Here is a 19871-nt window from a genome sequence, read left to right as displayed (position 1 = left end):
GAGCAAGGCACTTACCCAGTAATTGCTCCTGTAAATCGCTCTGGTTAAGCGCGTCTCCTAAATGACAAAAATGTAAATGTAGTGTCATAGATGGTTTAGATTATTTAAACTCTGTGGTAATCAGTAAGTGAAGATTCTATATTTTAGATGTATACGTGGGGTTCTGTGTACTTATTACATTACTACATTTTAATTTGGACAAATGCGGTATGCAAATCTATTTCCCACGCAATCGTACTGTCTTTGACAGAACGTTTCCGTCATTGAGGTATCATCAGAACGGTTCCGGTCGGCAAAACAATTATTCCCCTTTAAACCACCGCGCCAAATCTCGCGGGTTTCAGATGCTTAGCAACCAGCCGCTTGTTTCTTCATTACAGCCAATCAGAATATTCTATATGTAGTAGACGGACCAATCACATTGAATAATTCAGGCACCAATTTCAAACCAGCGCAAGGAATCCCTGCTTCATTTTCGTCGCTTGTGTTATCAACGTAAAACACGTTGTTTTGACGAGTAGCTATTTTATCAATACGTTATCGGAGAGATATAGTCAGCATTTACGTTTGCTAACGATATTTCGAAGAAAGAAAACGTCCAGAATAGTCGTTATTGCTCTTCTTCAATAGATAACTGCGTTAGCTACCTTGCATTGCAACCTGCATTTAGCTAGCTAGTTATATAGTAGTAACGTTAACGTTCGCTACGACAAAATGCCATCTCGTGTTGAAGATTATGAGGTGTTGTATACCATAGGATCAGGGTCTTACGGAAAATGTCAGAAAATACGGAGGAAATCTGATGCGAAGGTAAGTGTTTCGCTGTTTCCGCGGTTTAGTAAGGCGTTGTTCGACCAACGTTAGCTAGCTATGTTTGCGTTGCATGCTCTCATTACACCTGGCAAGGTAACCAGAGCCAGTGCGTAACGTTTGCCCCGGGGGATGTGCTCTTGAGACGAGACTAAAGGTGTTCCCTAAGTGGACAGGCATGTTTTTATTTATTTTAGAAAAATACCCTACACTAACTATGTATATTTATCTTTAAAATGTTTCCCAACATCAACAAGCTATGGCCAATCAATGCCTGTTTAGTTCTGTTGTCTGGGTTTCGTCATAGATTCTAGTTTGGAAGGAGTTGGACTACGGCACAATGGCTGAGAGCGAGAAGCAGATGCTGGTGTCCGAGGTCAATCTCCTGCGTGAACTGAAGCATCCAAACATTGTGAGATATTATGACCGCATCATTGACCGGACCAACACCACACTGTACATCGTTATGGAGCACTGTGAAGGCGGTGACCTCTCCAGCCTCATCACCAGATGCATCAAAGAAAGGTGTGTGTTTTTTGTGCTGACCTTGGTTCCCTTGTCCGTCATGTATACACCTCTCTGATGGCCATCCCACTCTGACACCAGGTGGTGAACTGCGACAGTGCAACACCCTTTATGGGTTTTATTTAACTAGGCAAGTCAGTTAAGAACAAATTCTTATTTACAATGACGGTCTAGGAACAGTGGGTTAACTGCCTTGTTCAGGGGCAGAACGACAGATTCTTACCTTGTCAGCTCGGAATTCGATATAACAACCTTTCAGTTACTGGCCGAACGCTCTAACCACTAGGCTACCTGCCACCCTGTAGGATGGTTGTGGTTGAGTGGCCAGACAGAAGCCACTCTTCAGTAAAAGGCACGACAGCCGGCTTGGAGTTTGCCAAAAGGCACCCAATGGACTCTCAGACCATGAGAAACAAGATTCTCTGGTCTGATGAAACCAAGATTAAACCCTTTGGCCTGGATGCCAAGTGTCATGTCTGGAGAAAACCTGGCACCATCCCTACGGTGAAGCATGGTGGTGGCAGCATCATGCTGTGGGGATGTTTTTCAGAGGCAGGGACTGGGAGACTAGTCAGGATAGAGGGAAAGATGAATGGAGTAAAGTACAGAGATCTTTGATAACCTGCTCCAGAGCGCTCAGGGCCTCAAACTGGGTCAAAGGTTCACCTTCCGACAGAACAACGACCATAAGCACACAGCCAAGACAATGCAAGAGTGGCTTCGGGAAAAGTCTCCTGAATGTCGTTGAGTGGCCTGGACTTGAACCTGACTTGAACCCCAACAAAGAGCAATGCAGCAACGCTCTCCATCCAACCTGACAGCGCTTGAAAGGATCTGCAGAGAAGAATGGGAGAAACTCCCCAAATATAGGAGTGCCAAGCTTGTAGCATCATACCCAAGAAGACTCGAGGCTGTAATCGCTGCCAAAGGTACTTCAACAAAGACTGAGTAAAGGGTCGGAATACTTATGTAAATGTGGTGTTTTATTATTTATACATTTGCAAAAATGTCTGAACCTGTTTGTGTTGTCATTATGGGGTATTGTGTGCTAAAATGTTTATTCTATTGAGCCACTTTATGTTCAGCATTTTATCATTTATTGTTGCATTGTTGAGAAGGAACCTGCAAGAAAGCATTTTGTTAAACATCGTCCATCATGTGTATCTCTTACATGTGACTAATAAAACTTGTATGTTGTGTTCCTGGTGTCCAGGCGTTACTTGGAGGAGGAATTCATCATGCGAGTCATGGCTCAGCTCACTCTTGCCCTGAAGGACTGCCATCGCCGGAGCAATGGTGGGGCCACAGTGCTGCACAGAGATCTCAAGCCCGCCAATATCTTCCTGGATGTCAAGCAGAATGTCAAGCTTGGCGACTTTGGTCTCGCACGTATCCTGAACCATGACACCAGTTTCGCTAAGACTTTCGTCGGGACTCCATACTACATGTCTCCTGTGAGTCCGTAGCAAAGGCAATCATATAATTGTGAATCCTATACTCCAAGTCGCTATTCATGTCATGAACAAGTAGCCCTGTGAACAATGGCCACCGTGGGGGCTGACTGCTGTTCACCATCTGCGCCCTTTCAACAGCCTAGATTTACTGCGGTCTTTAGGAAAGGGGTTCTCAAACTCTTACAATGTTTTTATTATTGCTTGAACAGTCGGTGAGATTACATTTGATTGTTCTTAGAATACCTATTTGTGATGCAGTAGTTCACTAGAACAGTGCTTCCCAACCCGGGTTAATAGGACGCCTGGGGGTACTTGGCCTATCCACAAGGGGTTGATGAGAAGATTCTTGAGGTCAAAGGCCTACTGATAAAATTCACGTGAGGGGGTACTTCAGGGTTGCTCCAGGCAGAGCAAAATATATTTGATGGTATAGTAACCGAGAAAGGGTGGGAACCACTGAGCTACAGGTTGTGGCAAAGTTAGCCAAAGGGAAATATTAAATTATTTGAAGTGTTTTAAGTATAATGCAGTTGATTGGCTACAATGACAAACATTATATTAAGCAGGACATTCATACGAGCCTTAGAATCCAAAAGTAGTGTGAAATGCACTCCTAAGCAAAGTGTAAATAGAGGCTTTTTTTTTGCTGGCGGTCTAAGTACTCCCCCGTGTTTTCCCCCACGATGGGGAAATTGTCAATACCGACTCAAACTATCATTATGGTTTTAAAAGTAGATCTCTTTTTCATTATGATTTTAGAGAAATACTCAGCTTGTCTAATCAGTTTGTCAATGTGTGGACACTTTCATATTTTACAGGAACAAATAAATCGCATGTCCTACAATGAGAAATCAGATATCTGGTCCTTGGGGTGCTTGTTGTACGAACTCTGTGCCTTATCGTGAGTTACCTTGCCTGTCATCTATATTCTAACTCAATATCCCCCAGTCAATGCATTAGACTAAAGTCTGATGCATGCATTTCTTCCATGTAGGCCTCCTTTCACAGCTTATAACCAAAAAGAGCTGGCAGAGAAGATCCGAGAGGGAAAGTTTAGGAGAATCCCCTACCGGTATTCAGAGGAGCTGAATACACTCCTCTCCAGAATGCTCCATTTAAAGGTTTGAAATATGTTTCACAGCACTGATAATCTCCATATAAAGTTCAGGGCATCTTGTGAGCAACTCCTCACTGCTGCACTTCTGTTAAGATGATTGTTTGTCTGAATCACCAAGCATGTAATTTTGCTCGATATACAATTTCAACGTCAAGAGATTTGAATCTCTCACTCTCTTGTACTCAAACTGACAGTTTGCTTTGTCGATTTGACTGTTGTGCCTTGTTGCCAGGACTACCTGAGGCCCTCAGTTGAGTCCATTCTCCAGAGCAGCCTGTTGGCGGACCTGGTCGCCGATGAGCAGAGCAGGGCGCAGGCAAGACACCGGAGGAGGTCTGCTGATCCAGAGAAACCAAAGCCTGCCGAGTCTTCAACCACCCCTACTATTGCGGCGCTGAGGCTGAAGGAGCAGGTGCTGCGGCACAGGGAGAAGGCCCTGAAGGAGCGAGAGGAGAGGCTGGAGCGTGAGTGTCATTTACCCTTATCAGGGTCGGGCTCAATTCTGTTTTTAGCTCAGCCAATTCTGGAAGTGAATGTCCATTTCAATTAATGTCCTGAATTGAAAATGTATTCAACCCTGGTCCCTATAATGTCCTCGTCACAGATGAGACCCTGTGGTGTTGGAACGTGCATGTTTTTGGGGTCAGTCTTGTTGAAATGATAGGTTGTAAAGGAGGTCAATGTGTCACTGGCTATGCTACTGAGTACACAGACTGAATTGTTTATAACCTGAGGTATGTTTAATTTAAATCTCCTACAGAGCGGGAGCAGGAGCTTTGTGTTCGCGAGAGACTATCAAATGAGAAGCTTGCCAGGTAAAACGGAGCTCTCTTGGATCACTTAATTTACTTGAAATGCAGCAAACTGCTATTTATTGTCAGACTAAATCCTAAGGCTTTAATCCTCATCCAAGCTGTGCTAATGCTACTTTTGCTTCCTGCTTTGGTGTTATAATCTCATTGCTTGCTATAAAACTGCAATCGGGTATAATCCATTTGAATGTTTGCTTTTGGTTTTAGAGCGGAGAGTTTGTTGAAGAGCTACAACTTGGTGAAACAGCAGAAGGCCCTGGCACTGCTCTATTCCAATGAAATGGGTATGGGAGTCAAGCGAAGGCCTCTGGACCCCCTGAACATTGAGAAGAACTGAGCATTGCATTGTGTTCACTTCTGTAATTGGGGAATTTTTAGCATTTTAGTGTATATATCAATTTTAACCTTGTGAATGTATATATAATTCTTTACTGCAATAAAACCTGCAACAAACATGGGGTGGGAACCAGGAGGTAAATGAGGGATACTTGTTTTGCTTCGTACTTGAAGTTCAATGTATTATACGGTAGCCATGGTGTAACCATGTTTTTAAATGAAATAAAAGGGGGAAGCAGATTTGATTTAGAGTTAAGTTAAGAAATGTAACGTTTCCGGGTAGTCTGAAAAATCCCAGAGGCATCCTACAGAGGAGGGTCTTTATCTGAGCTGTTTTTTGTAGAGTTCAATAAAACTTTATAACTCTTTGCCGTCTTGGCCCCTTAGATGAGGGAGAGGAGAACGTCTCACCTGGAAAGAAGGTCCATTTTGCCGGAGAAAGCAAAGAGAACCAGAGGCCAGATCGGAAGCAGAGTGTAAAGAGCCAGGAGCTGGGGCTGAAGAAGAGGCTGCAGGCAGCCAACATGCGGGCCCAGGCCCTGGGGGAGGTGGAGAGGCTCTACCAGCTCAAGAGCTGGCAGATCCTAGGCATCCGCTAGCCCACACAGAGTCTCCTTCCTAGGGCCTGACTATCAGTGTCATGTGGCTGGATGAATGTATGGTTGTCTGAGGTGTGTCCCAGAAGTAGCAGGTCTCTGCTTTAGTTTTCCTGACTAACATTAGTTTCAGAGCTATTGAAACCTAGTGGTCCATAGGGAAATGATGTAGCTTTAATTTATTTGTATCATGGTGATTGGTTTGTACTATGGTGAAATTGCCAAATATTGGATGCCAGATATCTGTTTTTAGTGGTGTTTGTGTTTTTTCAACCTTGACATTTAAAATGTGTTGTTGATGCACAGAATTGCACTCAAGTTCTGATTTGTGAATATGTGATTTATAACCACTATGTACATACTGTATGGTGGCATTAATATATTTAAAGGGAAATGTTAGTACATTATCTGAAGATGTATAAATAGGTGTACACTCCCGCATACACTTCTGCTCTGGAAATATGTCAATGTTTTGCAAATATGATATTGGGATGGGTTGGCAAAAAACAGGCACTGTTGACCTTCAACAAATGTCTGTTTCGGTCAGGTCCACTTTCTGTATAACTGTCAAGAGATTGTCCTTAGTCCTTAATGCTTTATTGTCTCTTATTCATTTCAAAGTGGCATCATGTACTTTATTTTGGATGCATGATGAAGTTCAGTTCCTGGTAAATGTGTCTAAGCTTAATTTGCATGTTTTGTTTTCTAAACATAAGCAGTTTGCGTAGAAGTTTGGCCATGAAAATGATGTGGGAACATAAGTAGTGAGTATCCTCTTGTGAACATTAAAGGCAGATGTAATCAGTGATTACTGTTGCAGAATGTAGACCTACATTATCTCTTCTAAATGAAAGGTGTCTGTTGCATGTGTTGATCTCCATTCACACCAAGTAGAGTTTATCTGGTGATTGACTAGCTTCACTTGAAACATTTACATTACATTTAAGTCATTTAGCAGACGCTCTTATCCAGAGCGACTTACAAATTGGAAACAATGTAAAGGGTAACATTTGCAGCCTGGTGATGTACTGTACATTTAAAGGTTTGTAGTTATTAGTATCTCCCACATGATGTAATTTGTCCTTATCTTTTCTCTTCAAAGCACCTCCAACAAAGTGAATCCTGTGAATGTGAGGGCCTCGCCCTAGATGCGTTCAAAGTTGTTCAATTTAAGTATTGCCAGGACATTTTACCTCTCAAAGATGTGTGAACAGAGGGTGAAAAAATACACGATTTTTATTTATAACGATAGTCTAGTAGGCCAAGTCTTTTCAGTTTGTAATAGTGCTTGACATGTAGTCTAACCTAATGTATTTTGGATTTATACTATCTTGTTACCACACAGAAATAAGACAAGGGGGCCGTGTGGAGATGCTACACACTATCCTAAAAATATGAGTCAGAATTTTGGATGAGTTCGCAGCGCATTCCAAACGATGACGTTGAAACGTTTGCATTACGCAACGTGGCTACATAGCAACGCTGGGCTCCGCCCACGGGAAACGGTTGTAAAAATTGACCAACCAAATTGTACTTAATCTCTAACAACCAATAGCAAAATACCAGGGCTTTTCTCTAGTTATGTGTAGAAAGTGGAAACTAAAGCAGCTCGGGTGCAAAGTTCCATGCTGCGTTCACATAATGTCGGAAATTCAGAATCGCCGATTTAAAATTAAGTTTCCGACAAGTTGGGAACGTGGCATTATTACATTTTTTACATTTTAGTCATTTAGCAGACGCTCTTATCCAGAGCGACTTACAGTAGTGAATGCATACATTTCATGCATATATATATATATATTTTTTAATTGTACTGGCCCCCCGTGGGAATCGAACCCACAATCCTGGTGTTGCACACACCATGCTCTACCAACTGAGCCACAGGGAAGATTATTTTCTGTGGAACTGTCAACTAATTGACCTTTGTCCCTGCTTTATTGTTCCTTTGCCCTTGAATTGTCTCCTGTTTTTTCATCTCAAATTGGCATCATGTACATTATTTTGGTTGCATGATGAAGTTCAACTCTTGGTATGTATGTTTCGAAACTTAATTTACATTTTTTACATAATTAGTTTGCATATAAATTATATATAAATTATGTGGGAACATAACAATGGCCTCTTGTAAACATTTAATGCAGATGTAATCAGAGTGATTACTGTTGCAGAATGTATATCTACAATATCTATTTTTCTACATGGAAGGTTTCTGTTGCATCCATTGATCTCCATGCACACCTCGTAAAGAGTTTATCTGGTGATTGACTGACTTGTTTCACTTCAAACAATGGAAAGGGAAACCAAATGTACAGCCCGGTGATGTACGTAGACTACTGTGTATCTAAAGGGTTGTAGTTATCAGTATCTCCCACATGATGTCGTCGTTTATCCTTATATTTTCTCTTCATGTTGGAAAGGTTGAAAGATGTTTCGATAGTGGTTTTGGAGAAATCTGCATGTAAAGCGCTTCCACCAAAGTGAATGTGTGAAGGCCCAGCCCTAGATACATTGAACGTTGTTTATTCTATTGAAGTATTGCCAGGACATTTAACCTCTCAAAAATGTTTGAACAGATTGCGAAATGTTTATTTAGATCTATAGTCTAGTAGGGCTAGCATTCTTTTCAGTTGGGTGCTTGAAACGTTGTCTAACCTAATGTATTTCGGATGGATAACATTTTGTTAACCACACAGAAATAAGACAAGGGGCCGTGTGCCGACGCTACACACCATCCTAAAAACTGATGAGTCAGAATGTTGGAGGAGTCCGCAAAGTCTAAATGTTTGCATTACTCAACGTGGCTACATAGCAACGCTGGGCTTTGTCTACGTCAAATGGTTGTGTAAATTGACCAACCAAATGCTACTTTATCCCTAACGACCAATAGCAAAAAACCAGGGCGTGCCTCTCATTCGCCTTATTCCGTGTGGAAACTTTACCGGCTCGGGTGCAAAGTTTCAGCCGTCTGCAAATCGGAGTCTACGGTCAACGTTTCTGGAATATGCCCTTGTCTTTGAATGTTCCCAATTTGACTGCTTTTGAGGAACCAACATCGGTCTTAGCTGTATCTTGAATTGGAGTCGGTTGTAATCGTACGATAATGACGAATTGTTAGCGACCGTATAAATATTGACAAGACGTGGTGGAATCTCATCATATGCCTATCGATTGGCTCGCATGTTGTAGCTAACGTTACAGCTAGTATACCGTAACGTCGTACGTGCATATCGTAAGCTAGCTAGCTAACTCAGTTAACGTTATCTAAATTAAACAAGTGATCAGCGGAGAGAAATGGCTTGTGAACCTAATCGTGTGCGGCTAGTATGCATGCTTTCATTGACTTTTGGCTTTTTTATCGTGGAGGTTGTCGTCAGTCGGATCACTGCATCTTTAGCAATGCTTTCGGACTCCTTTCATATGCTATCGGATGTCATAGCGCTGCTTGTGGCTTTGGTGGCCGTGCGCTTCGCTCAGAAAACACAATCGACAAATAAAAACACCTTCGGATGGATCCGGGCTGAGGTGATGGGGGCTCTGGTCAACGCAGTGTTCCTCACAGCTCTCTGTTTCACCATAATATTGGAGGCCGTCGAGCGATTCACCAACCCACATGAAATCGAGAAACCCCATGTAGTTATCGGTGTGGGGGCCGCCGGGCTCCTGGTCAACCTTCTCGGGCTGTGCTTGTTCCACGGACACGCAGGTGGTGGACACGGGCACTCCCACGGAGGAGGAGGCCATTCTCATGGAAATAAGAAAAACAAGAGGGGTAAACTATGCAAGTCAGAAAGACCGAATGGATCATCAGGAGAGGAGACTAACAACCTGGTAGGAAGCCACAATAGCCCCCCCAATGGCGTGAACACCGAGAGACGTAGACATGGTAAGTTAATGTCAATCATTTGTCTATTACAGTAGTTAGCTATACTGTCAACATACTGTAACTACTGTACTTGGCTAGCTATGTGGTTTCATCGATTTAAAATAATATATTTTATTGGGGAATGGGGGCCGACGGAGCACAGACTCACAGACAGGGAATTTATTAAAATAACTGAAACTTCTGGGACTAAATAACGTAGGCCATAGGCCTACTCAAGATGGAGCGATCTTTAGTCCAAACTAAGCCATCTCTGTGGTGTTCTTGTTAAGGGCAATTCCATGGTAACGGAATTGCCCTGAATGGGATTGCCCTGAGACTCACTTAAATATATGCAAAACAAAAACCATCGATTTTTTTTGAGAACCACGGATAATCGACCGAGCCGATATCTGGTCGATATGAACCTTTTGTAGTCTGTTCGCACTTCTCGATCATTGCAAAAATGCTGCTATGCCAGCTGCCACTCACAGCCTGAGCCAGGAGCACTACACAATGCCTATGAATGTCCAGCAGGGAAAGTCAGCAGCATGCTAGCTCATTCTCCAACAGATAGGTGAAGTATTGAGAGAAATGGATGAGTTGACAGTGTCCTAAATCGAACTCCTGTTGCAATTATTAGTTTAGTTAATTTATCAATAATAGGGCTCATGTGGAGTTGTTTAGAGATACGTCTAAAATAAAATCCAGATCATAGAAATGGACAAAAAATAATAGTTTCATAATCATCCCTGATCACAAATCATGCCGTTACGTGGACCGATTTGCATTGAATATATGTCCTTTTATATCCTCAAATTAAAGGCAGTGCCTATATGATGTTCTACCATGCAGGTGTGACATACTGGAGTGATGCTTCTATGCAAATGTTGTTGATCAGTAGGCTAATATAAGTCCCAAATGGAAGTTTCAATATGCATTCACCTGTATTGTAAATAGGCCTATGCCATCTTAATTTACCCAGTTTATCAAGAGCTTTACCATTCAAATAAAATGTATCTTATGTGGTAGAGTGGTAAAAGACATTGTCAAATGTATTGTTTGATTTAAAAATGAATGCATACATGGCTGTCTCTGGGATATTCTGTCATCAAAATGTTAAAATGTAATGATATTGCATATTGGCTCCAAATTAAGATTCAACGTTATTTACAGAAAGAATGAGATGTCAGCTATGACATGACACCTTAGGTAAAAAAAAATATATATTTTGGATATTTAAGTGGATTCACATCCGGTAACACAATTTTATCATTGGTCCCTGATCTGTACTACACAGAAATGCATAATTGTTGATATGAATGTCATTGTCATCATGGTGATGTATCTTAAATAGGTACACAAATGTATAAACATGCAATATCCTCCTTTTTTATATTTAGGTATTATTCTACACACTGGCTATTATTTTATTGAGCGCCGTCATCAAACAAGATCAATTTTGGTTGGACCAGACCAAATCTGAACCTACCATAGACGTCTATGTTTCACAAGAGTTGACATTAAAGCACAGAATAGTAGACTATAGTATAGTAAAATATAGTGTACTCAACTCTAGTGTACTCTATTGTGTACTGTACTGAACTTTACTCTACTTTTCTTTACTGCACTATACACTTTGATGTATTGAATGTACTCAACAGTGCTGTACTGTACCAATCATGGATGTCCATGTTTGGGCCAAATGAAGGCCAGTCCAGACGTCTATGGGCGTTGAAATTAAGGCCAGGGTGGACTGACCAAATATCATCTGAACATAAACCTGACAGTATGCCAGAGGAAGGGAGGACAGTAGTACTGAACATTAACAGTATGCCAGAGGAAGGGAGGACCGTAGTACTGAACATTAACAGTATGCCAGAGGAAGGGAGGACAGTAGTACTGAACATTAACAGTATGCCAGAGGAAGGGAGGACAGTAGTACTGAACATTAACAGTATGCCAGAGGAAGGGAGGACCGTAGTACTGAACATTAACAGTATGCCAGAGGAAGGGAGGACCGTAGTACTGAACATTAACAGTATGCCAGAGGAAGGGAGGACAGTAGTACTGAACATTAACAGTATGCCAGAGGAAGGGAGGACAGTAGTACTGAACATTAACAGTATGCCAGAGGAAGGGAGGACCGTAGTACTGAACATTAACAGTATGCCAGAGGAAGGGAGGACAGTAGTACTGAACATTAACAGTATGCCAGAGGAAGGGAGGACAGTAGTACTGAACATTAACAGTATGCCAGAGGAAGGGAGGACAGTAGTACTGAACATTAACAGTATGCCAGAGGAAGGGAGGACAGTAGTACTGAACATTAACAGTATGCCAGAGGAAGGGAGGACAGTAGTACTGAACATTAACAGTATGCCAGAGGAAGGGAGGACAGTAGTACTGAACATTAACAGTATGCCAGAGGAAGGGAGGACAGTAGTACTGAACATTAACAGTATGCCAGAGGAAGGGAGGACCGTAGTACTGAACATTAACACGTATGCCAGAGGAAGGGAGGACAGTAGTACTGAACATTAACAGTATGCCAGAGGAAGGGAGGACCGTAGTACTGAACATTAACAGTATGCCAGAGGAAGGGAGGACCGTAGTACTGAACATTAACAGTATGCCAGAGGAAGGGAGGACCGTACAGTCGACCCAACTGTGGTTTGTGACTACCGGTACTATGATTTCCCATTGTAGCCAATACAATTTCAGCAAATCTTTTACCGATTTGGTAACAATTGCGTTTTAATCACTTCATAATTCATAAACAAAATGTTATTTAACTAATTGATAGGTCTACCTTGTTACTTCTGTGATATGTCATTATCCTCCCTCCATGAGTGAGAGAAATTAGAAAATATCTTGAAGATATGTGGGTTTTTGGCGATGGAATTTCAAGGCACGTGGTCAGGTTTCTTAAACTCACAAAAGGCTGAAAATTATCCTAAACTAAATATGTGTTTATTAGTTGGCAGGGTTGTTTTCTTCATTTTTTTTTGTGTTTCTAATACCATTTTTATCAAAGCCTATTCATACTTTTTAGGATGGAAAATGATGATCAAATTTTTTTTGTGTGTATATGCAGTACCAGTCAAAAGTTTGGACACCTACTTATTCAAGGGTTTTTCTTTATTTTTACTATTTTCTACATTGTAGAATAATAGTGAAGACAAACTATGCAATAACACATGGAATCATGTAGTAACCAAGAAAGTGTTGAACAACTCAAAACAGATTTTAGGTTTTTCAAAGTAGCCATGCTTTGCCTTGATGACAGCTTTGCACACTCTTGGCATTCTCTCAACTAGCATCATGAGGAATGCTTTTCCAACAGTCTTGAAGGAGTTCCCACATATGCTGAGCACTTGTTGGCTGCTTTTCCTTCACTCTGCTGTCCAACTCATCCCAAACCATCTCAATTGGGTTGAGGTCGGGTGATTGTGGAGGCCAGGTCATCTGATGCAGTACTCCATCACTGTCCTTCTTGGTCAAATTGCCCTTACACAGCCTGGAGGTGTGTTTTGGGTCATTGTCCTGTTGAAAGAAAAATGATAGTCCCACTAAGCACAAAACAGATGGGATGGCGTATCACTGCAGAATGCTGTGGTAGCCATGCTGGTTGAGTGTGCCTTGAATTCTAAATAAATCACAGTGTCACCATCACACCTCCTCCATGCTTCACGGTGGGAGCCACACATGTGGAGTTCATCTGTTCACCTACTCTGCCTCTCACAAAGACACAGAGGTTGAAACCAAGAATCTCAAATTTGGACTCATCAGACCAAAGGACAGATTTCCACCAGTCTAATGTTCATTGCTCGTGTTTCTTGGCCCAAGCAAGTCTCTTCTTCTTATTGGTGTCCTTTAGTAGTGGTTACTTTGCAGCAATTTGACCATGAAGGCCTGATTCACGCAGTCTCCTCTGAACAGTTGATGTTGAGATGTCTGTTACTTGAACTCTGTGAAGCATATATTTGGGCTGCAATCTTAGGTGCAGTTAATAACTATAATGTACTTATCCTCTGCAGCAGAGGTAACCCTGGGTCTATCTTTCCTTTGGCGGTCCTCATGAGAGCCTGTTTCATCATAGCGCTTAATTTTTGCAACTGCACTTGGTGAAACTTTAAAAGTTCTTGAAATGTTCCGGACTGACCTTCTTGTCTTAAAGTAATGATGGACTGTCATTTCTCTTTGCTTATTTGAGCTGTTCTTGCCATAATATGGACTTGGTCTTTTACCAAATAGGGCTATCTTCTGTATACCACCCCTACCTTGTCACAACACAACTGATTGGCTCAAACACATTAAGAAGTTAAGTTAATTTGTGGAATTTCTTTCCAAGGCACACCTGTTAATTGAAATGCATTCCAGGTGACTACCTCATGAAGCTGGTTGAGAGAATGCCAAGAGTGTGCAACGCTGTCATCAAGGCAAATGGTGGCTACTTTGATTTGTTTAACCCCCTTTTTTTTTTCTTACTACATGATTCCATATGTGTTATTTCATAGTTTTGATGTTTCCACTATTATACTACAATGTAAAAAATACTAAAAATAAAGAAAAACCCTTGAATGAGTAGGTGTGTCCAAACTTTTAACTGGTACTGTATATACAGTGAGGGAAAAGTATTTGATCCCCTGCTGATTTTTGTACGTTTGCCCACTGACAAAGAAATGATCAGTCTATACTTTTAATGGTAGGTTTATTTGAACAGTGAGACAGAATAACAACAAAAAAATCCAGAAAAACGCATGTCAAAAATGTTATAAATTGATTTGCATTTTAATGATGGAAATAAGTAAACGTACAAAATCAGCAGGGGATCAAATACTTTGTTCCCTCACTGTATATGTGTCGTAATTTCTCAAAAATAGACTCTTAGCTTATATGGACTTCACATGTTGGTCCTCATTACATGGAAATTACCTTAAAACCCTTTTGATATTTCTGCCTTTGAAGAGAGACATTCAACACAACTGCCCTGTTGATCAAGATGCCAGTCTCACATGGTCTTGGCTGGGTTTCTTCTGTAGTATTGTAGATGGATCAATATCCACTACAATCTCAAAGGTGTAACTGGGCTGGTGTGTCTCTCCTGGCTTGGACATCATCAGTATCATCTGTTGCCCTGTAAGCTGTAGGAGCCTTTTTTACCAGACCAGTCAAAGACGCATGTGTGGGCAGCGTCGTGATGAAATCCAGCCAGTCGCTTTCAGTTTTGAACAGAAACCGGGACAGGGCTATGATATTCATAAAGTTCAGTGACCGGTATCAGCAGTGACTTGATACAGAACAATGTGGTCCATGACTGTGTCCATTCTGCACCCCCATTTTGAAGTACCTTTAGCAGAGGTAATGAGAGTGCAAGACAGACTTTGTAACTCATTCATTATTTTCATCACTTTAGGAAACAGTTTATTTCATGTTATCAGGCAATAACTGGATAAATATAACCTCTGAGGTTCTGCCTCTGAGCTTGTCAGTGAAAGACCTAATGGTTCCTAAACCTGGGCCCCCTTCATCCTCACTGTAACATAAGTTTGTTTTGAGTTGATCTTTGTTATCTGAAGAATCTAGCCCCCACTCAGCCTGCAGATGTCTTACATCAGGGGTGTCAAACTCATTCCACGGAGGGCCGAGGGTCTGCAGCTTTTTGGTTTTTCCTTTCAATTAAGACCTAGACAACCAAGTATAAGGAGTTCCTCACTAATTAGTGGCCTTAATTCATCAATCAAGAACAAGGGAGGAGCGAAAACCTGCAGACACTCGGCCCTCCGTGGAATGAGTTTGACATGTGTTTTACATGGTGGAGGACAAGTCATGACTTGTTACAAAACCAAACTGGTGGGAGTCCCGCCATCCTGATTTGGTCACTCCAATTGCATTGGGTAAATTAATGAATATTTGAACTGTTACATATTCAAATCGGGACCTTTTTTTTATGAAGACACTTGATCTCTATTGTCACTACTGGTGCTGCTACACCCATAACAGGAAGTTGGCTTCTTTCACAAAACCCGTGTTTTATAAGCCATTTTCTTTCTGTTTATAATTGTGTTAAATCACTGTCGCAGGCCTTCAGGGATTCATGTCCCCTATTGTTTTATCATATTAACAGGATATCATGATTTAGACTTGGTGATCCTCCAGTTTCAGGTAAAACATTGTTTGACCATCTTCTTGCTGATACTCAGGGTTGGGAACTGAGAGCTGCCCTTTGCCTTGCTTCCTGTTGGTACAGAAAATGGTAGAACCAGGAGACTGTCATTTCCCCCCTACTCAGGCTCTGCCAGTTTCTATACGTTGAGCCCGGCCATACATCATCGAAGGCAGTGACCGACAACCAGACCCTTACCCCGATGAATTTCCCCTACTCGCTGTGTGCCAAGCTGGAGGCTATTAGCCTAGCACTGGTTCTGGTGCCATTCGCCATCAAAGTACATGGGTTTTATGTCTAACACGACTTAGCTTCCTATGAAGGTGTTTATCGCCTGGGGCAGCCATAACTTACAGTACGTCAACCATGTCCTCCAAAAAACCCTGATGCAGTCATTAATCATTATGCTTTGTTTGGGTCAGTAGTTGGACCAGTCAGCTGATAAATTGCAGCTGGACGCGTGAGTCATTCACGATGTATGTATTAGTCATTCCTGGTCTTTGGAAAAAAAATCTACATTTTATTTTCTCCATCCCTTGGAAGAGTTCCCCCACCACCACCATTTTCTCTGACACTCCTCCTTCCGTCCTCTCAAATATGTGGGCTCTGTTAAAATGCTTTGAAAATGCATCCTTCCTACCTATCTGAATTGCCTTCATTGGGGATAGTGGTCACTCTGCTTTCACCTATCTAATCACTTATAGGTCGATGCTTATCTCAAGGAAGGAAGGAAGGATGAATTTGTTACAGGGCTGTGCTTTTGCCTCCCTTGTACTTCTTTAACCCCTCGTCTCTCTTCTTCCTTCAGAGATTGTTTGTAACGACAGTGAGATGCAGATGAATGGCAGCGCACCCTACGAGGAGCTGGAATACAGCCACGACGAGGCCTCGCTCAACATGCGCGGCGTCTTCCTACACGTGCTGGGCGACGCCCTGGGCTCTGTCATCGTGGTGGTCAACGCCCTCATCTTCACCTTCGTATGGCGGCCGTGCCCGCCCGGCGAGACCTGCTTCAATCCATGCATCGACAGCCACTCCACCGACGGCAACAGTTCTAGCTTTCAACGGACCATGGTGGGACCGTGCTGGGTGCTGTACCTGGACCCCACGCTGTGCATCATCATGGTGGGTATCCTGCTCTACACCACCTACCCACTGCTCAAGGAGTCTGCACTGATCCTCCTGCAGACGGTGCCCAAGCAGATCGACATGCACCGCCTCAATGAGCGGCTGCTCTTGCTGGACGGCGTGCTGGCCATCCACGAACTGCACATCTGGCAGCTGGCAGGCTCACGCATCATCGCCACGGCGCACATAAAGTGTCACGACCCCACGTCCTACATGGACGTGGCCAAGCGCATCAAGGACTTCTTCCACGACGAGGGCATCCACGCCACCACCATCCAGCCCGAGTTCGTTACCATCAACTCCGAGTCAAGCGCCTCCCTCTGCGAGCTCTCCTGCAGGACGCAGTGCGCTCCTAAGCTGTGTTGTGGCGCTGCTGACAAGCTGGGCGTGGCTGGTGCTGGTCCGGTGGGCACGGAGAAGATCCTGAGCAGTGAGGGGAATGCGCTGGCGGCCTCGGCCATAGATGTAATCAACGAGACCCCAGAGGGAGCAGCAGGACCCGGAGCTGCAGTCCTGGAGCAGGCAGCCACCGCAGTTGTCCAGGTGGTTCCTCAGCCGGAACCCGAGGTCGTTATTGCCCGAGAGGTGGAGTCTTCTCTGTGAGAGAGACCAAACAGTCAGAGGAGGTTTTTTTTTTTTTAAAGTGCGGGCTAAACTTGCCGACGGGTTGTCGTTTGTACGGCGCTCTCGGTTTCTGGAGACGGGTTGAAAAATGGCTCCTCCGCCGCGGTCTGGTTTGATGACACCCTCTGTTCTGAGCCCCTAACCCTCCCACTGCCTACCCCCCCCCCTCCACTACCTACCCCTCGCCACCTTTACCTCCTCACCTCTGACCCCCTGACCCACTCTCTGAGTGTCACAGAGAGCAGCACATTGATGATACTTGTGACTTCACCTCTCACCCAGGCTGGGATTCGGCCTTGTCTGGCCTGCTGCATGTGTGGCCTACCCCTCCTTAGCACCATGTTGTGATGTGTGTCGTCCTGTCCCTCCATGGTGTCTCTGTGCCAAAGCTTCTCAATGCAGGGCAGAAGGGACAAGGGGAGACTCCAACAAGGACAAAGAGCAAATACGACATATGCAAAGCAACGCACACCTGTCTACTCCACAGGTTTTTTAAATCCATCTCTGAACCTTTCATTTATGTATTATTACATTTCTTTTGGATAGGCTTTGAACATCTCTATTTTATTAGCCTCGGGCGCCCAATGGAAAGTGATTATATTACAACAAAAATATTTATGTATTTAAGTTTAGTAATGATCTATTATTTCTCTCTGTCAATGCTTTCATAATATTTAGTTTGGATGATGGATTACATTTTTTGTAATTTTTCTGCCACTTGAATATTTGACAAACCATCTATGCTGTAGACTTGTTTTTGAAATTGTGCATTTTACTTTTAATTATGACTTTTTTTCTGGCCTTGACTCTGTTTTAATGGCTGTTGTGAGTTGAATGCAGATGCTGTGTTAAAAAAAGAACTCACACCTCGACTTTATTTCAAACTGATTTGAAATGGCACTGAGTACAGTTGAAATAAGTACTGTAGGTTAGCCTGTCTTGTATTGGCAAACTTCGACAAACAACAAATCGGCCTTGCAAGCCTATCACTGAAATCAAATGTGTACTACAAAATGTCAACAACAATATTGTTTTAAATCTATGCTGGAGGACATTCAGATGGGTTGTTGAAATTCACACTAATATTCCTCATGAATGTGTTGAGGAAGGGACCTAGTCAAAATCCATGCTGAACGTTTGTAGTTTCTAGTCCTTCTGCTGCAACTTTGCATGACCAAACTGAAGTGTTATTTGAATCACAGAGCTTCAAAACAAGCTAACAGTGCTGCAAAAAGGTTGCCTACTTCCTTGTTTTCTCAGATAGCAAGAATAACTTTATCGAAATGTCTAATGGGCCTAAGCTTTTCCTTTCTTTGTAGTGAATGGGTTTGTTAGGCTTCATGTGCTGATTTTACAGTAATCTTAGTGGCCTTTTTAATAGAAGGAAATCTGATCATTCCTCGTCCAGTATCATTTATTATCAACATCACAAAGATATCATTTTATATGATGATTCAAGGATGCATTTCAGATATCCACTCAAAGTAAATGTGTATGCAGTATAGAAGCATTGTATCGGGAAATGTATTTTGACACGTTCCTTTGTTTTGAAAATGTCTGGTTACTATTATTCGGCGTCTTTGAGACTCGATCTCTCTGTGCAAATTGAGTTGTCGTTTTTTGGATTTTAGATATGTGTTTTTGATATATTACAGTACCTGTCAATGTGTCATTGTGAAAATTAAACATGCTTGTTTGGTACAGTTAAGCTGTTCTGTGTTTGTCTATTTCCATACTGTTTCTTTGGACATTAGGTCTACACTTAAGTCACACCCTCAGTTAATATCTGCAATGATACTGATCCATCAGACTGGTCTAGAAGTAAGACTAGTAAAGCCACTTGAAGGCCTTAGAAAATACATGTCACCATACTGCTTCTTAGCCATTTCAAATGCCGTCTTCCACAATACATCTACAGTACGTTTGAAAGGGAATCTATAGTGGGAATAAACGTCATTAGTAACTGAGCATTAGCGTCCATCTCCAGGCAGGGCAGTATGCCATATTAGCCCCTGGCCTAGCTTTGTAGCCCAGTGAACAGCCCTGAGGCAGCTGGCCTTATGTAAGCGGCCCTGGGGGAGCATTCCACAAAGGCAAACGGCTCTAGTAGTCTATACAGCATTCCAGCGTCCTGCTGCCTCTCTGCCCACATTTACCTGGCCTGGTTAAACCAGGCTGAGCACTGCGCTCACCATTGTTTCACTTTATTTACATTTGTGTCCCAGGCTGCTACCCATAGTGATTGGTTCAGGGAGGTGGGGGTAGGCGTGTGGTAGGTCTCTATTGTCTGGGTTTATTCAAGTTTTTTTTCTTCTGTAACACCATTTAGAATGGGGTTTTGTATGCATTGAAATAGTCTCTAGAAAGAATAAAGCCGATCAGGTGGCAATTTGACAGAAGCCATTGTTGGAACATTCACTTGAATTGGGATGCATGTTCTA

The 19871-nt window shown here is 42.6% G+C and overlaps 2 protein-coding genes across 2 annotated transcripts; both read left to right on the top strand.

Annotated features, from left to right (window-relative positions):
* Window positions 1-423: 423 nt before the first annotated feature.
* On the top strand, window positions 424-6466 carry nek2 (NIMA-related kinase 2). The gene is made up of 9 exons (XM_014143982.3): window positions 424-810; window positions 1118-1335; window positions 2549-2789; window positions 3608-3690; window positions 3784-3910; window positions 4139-4370; window positions 4667-4721; window positions 4926-5002; window positions 5442-6466. The coding sequence occupies exons 1-9, from the start codon at window positions 715-717 to the stop codon at window positions 5651-5653; spliced, it is 1341 nt and encodes a 446-aa protein (XP_013999457.1). The 5' UTR covers window positions 424-714; the 3' UTR covers window positions 5654-6466.
* Window positions 6467-8575: 2109 nt separating this feature from the next.
* Window positions 8576-19138, top strand: slc30a1a (solute carrier family 30 member 1a). The gene is made up of 2 exons (XM_014143981.3): window positions 8576-9533; window positions 16487-19138. Exons 1-2 carry the CDS (start codon window positions 8942-8944, stop codon window positions 17407-17409), a joined length of 1515 nt encoding a protein of 504 aa, XP_013999456.1. The 5' UTR covers window positions 8576-8941; the 3' UTR covers window positions 17410-19138.
* Window positions 19139-19871: the final 733 nt, after the last annotated feature.

The sequence above is a fragment of the Salmo salar genome, chromosome 15, assembly GCF_965601325.2.
Source record: "Salmo salar chromosome 15, fSalSal1, whole genome shotgun sequence".
Classification (NCBI taxonomy): Eukaryota; Metazoa; Chordata; class Actinopteri; order Salmoniformes; family Salmonidae; genus Salmo; species Salmo salar.
Note: the sequence above shows the minus strand (reverse complement) of the source record. Positions and strands in the feature narration are given on the sequence as shown.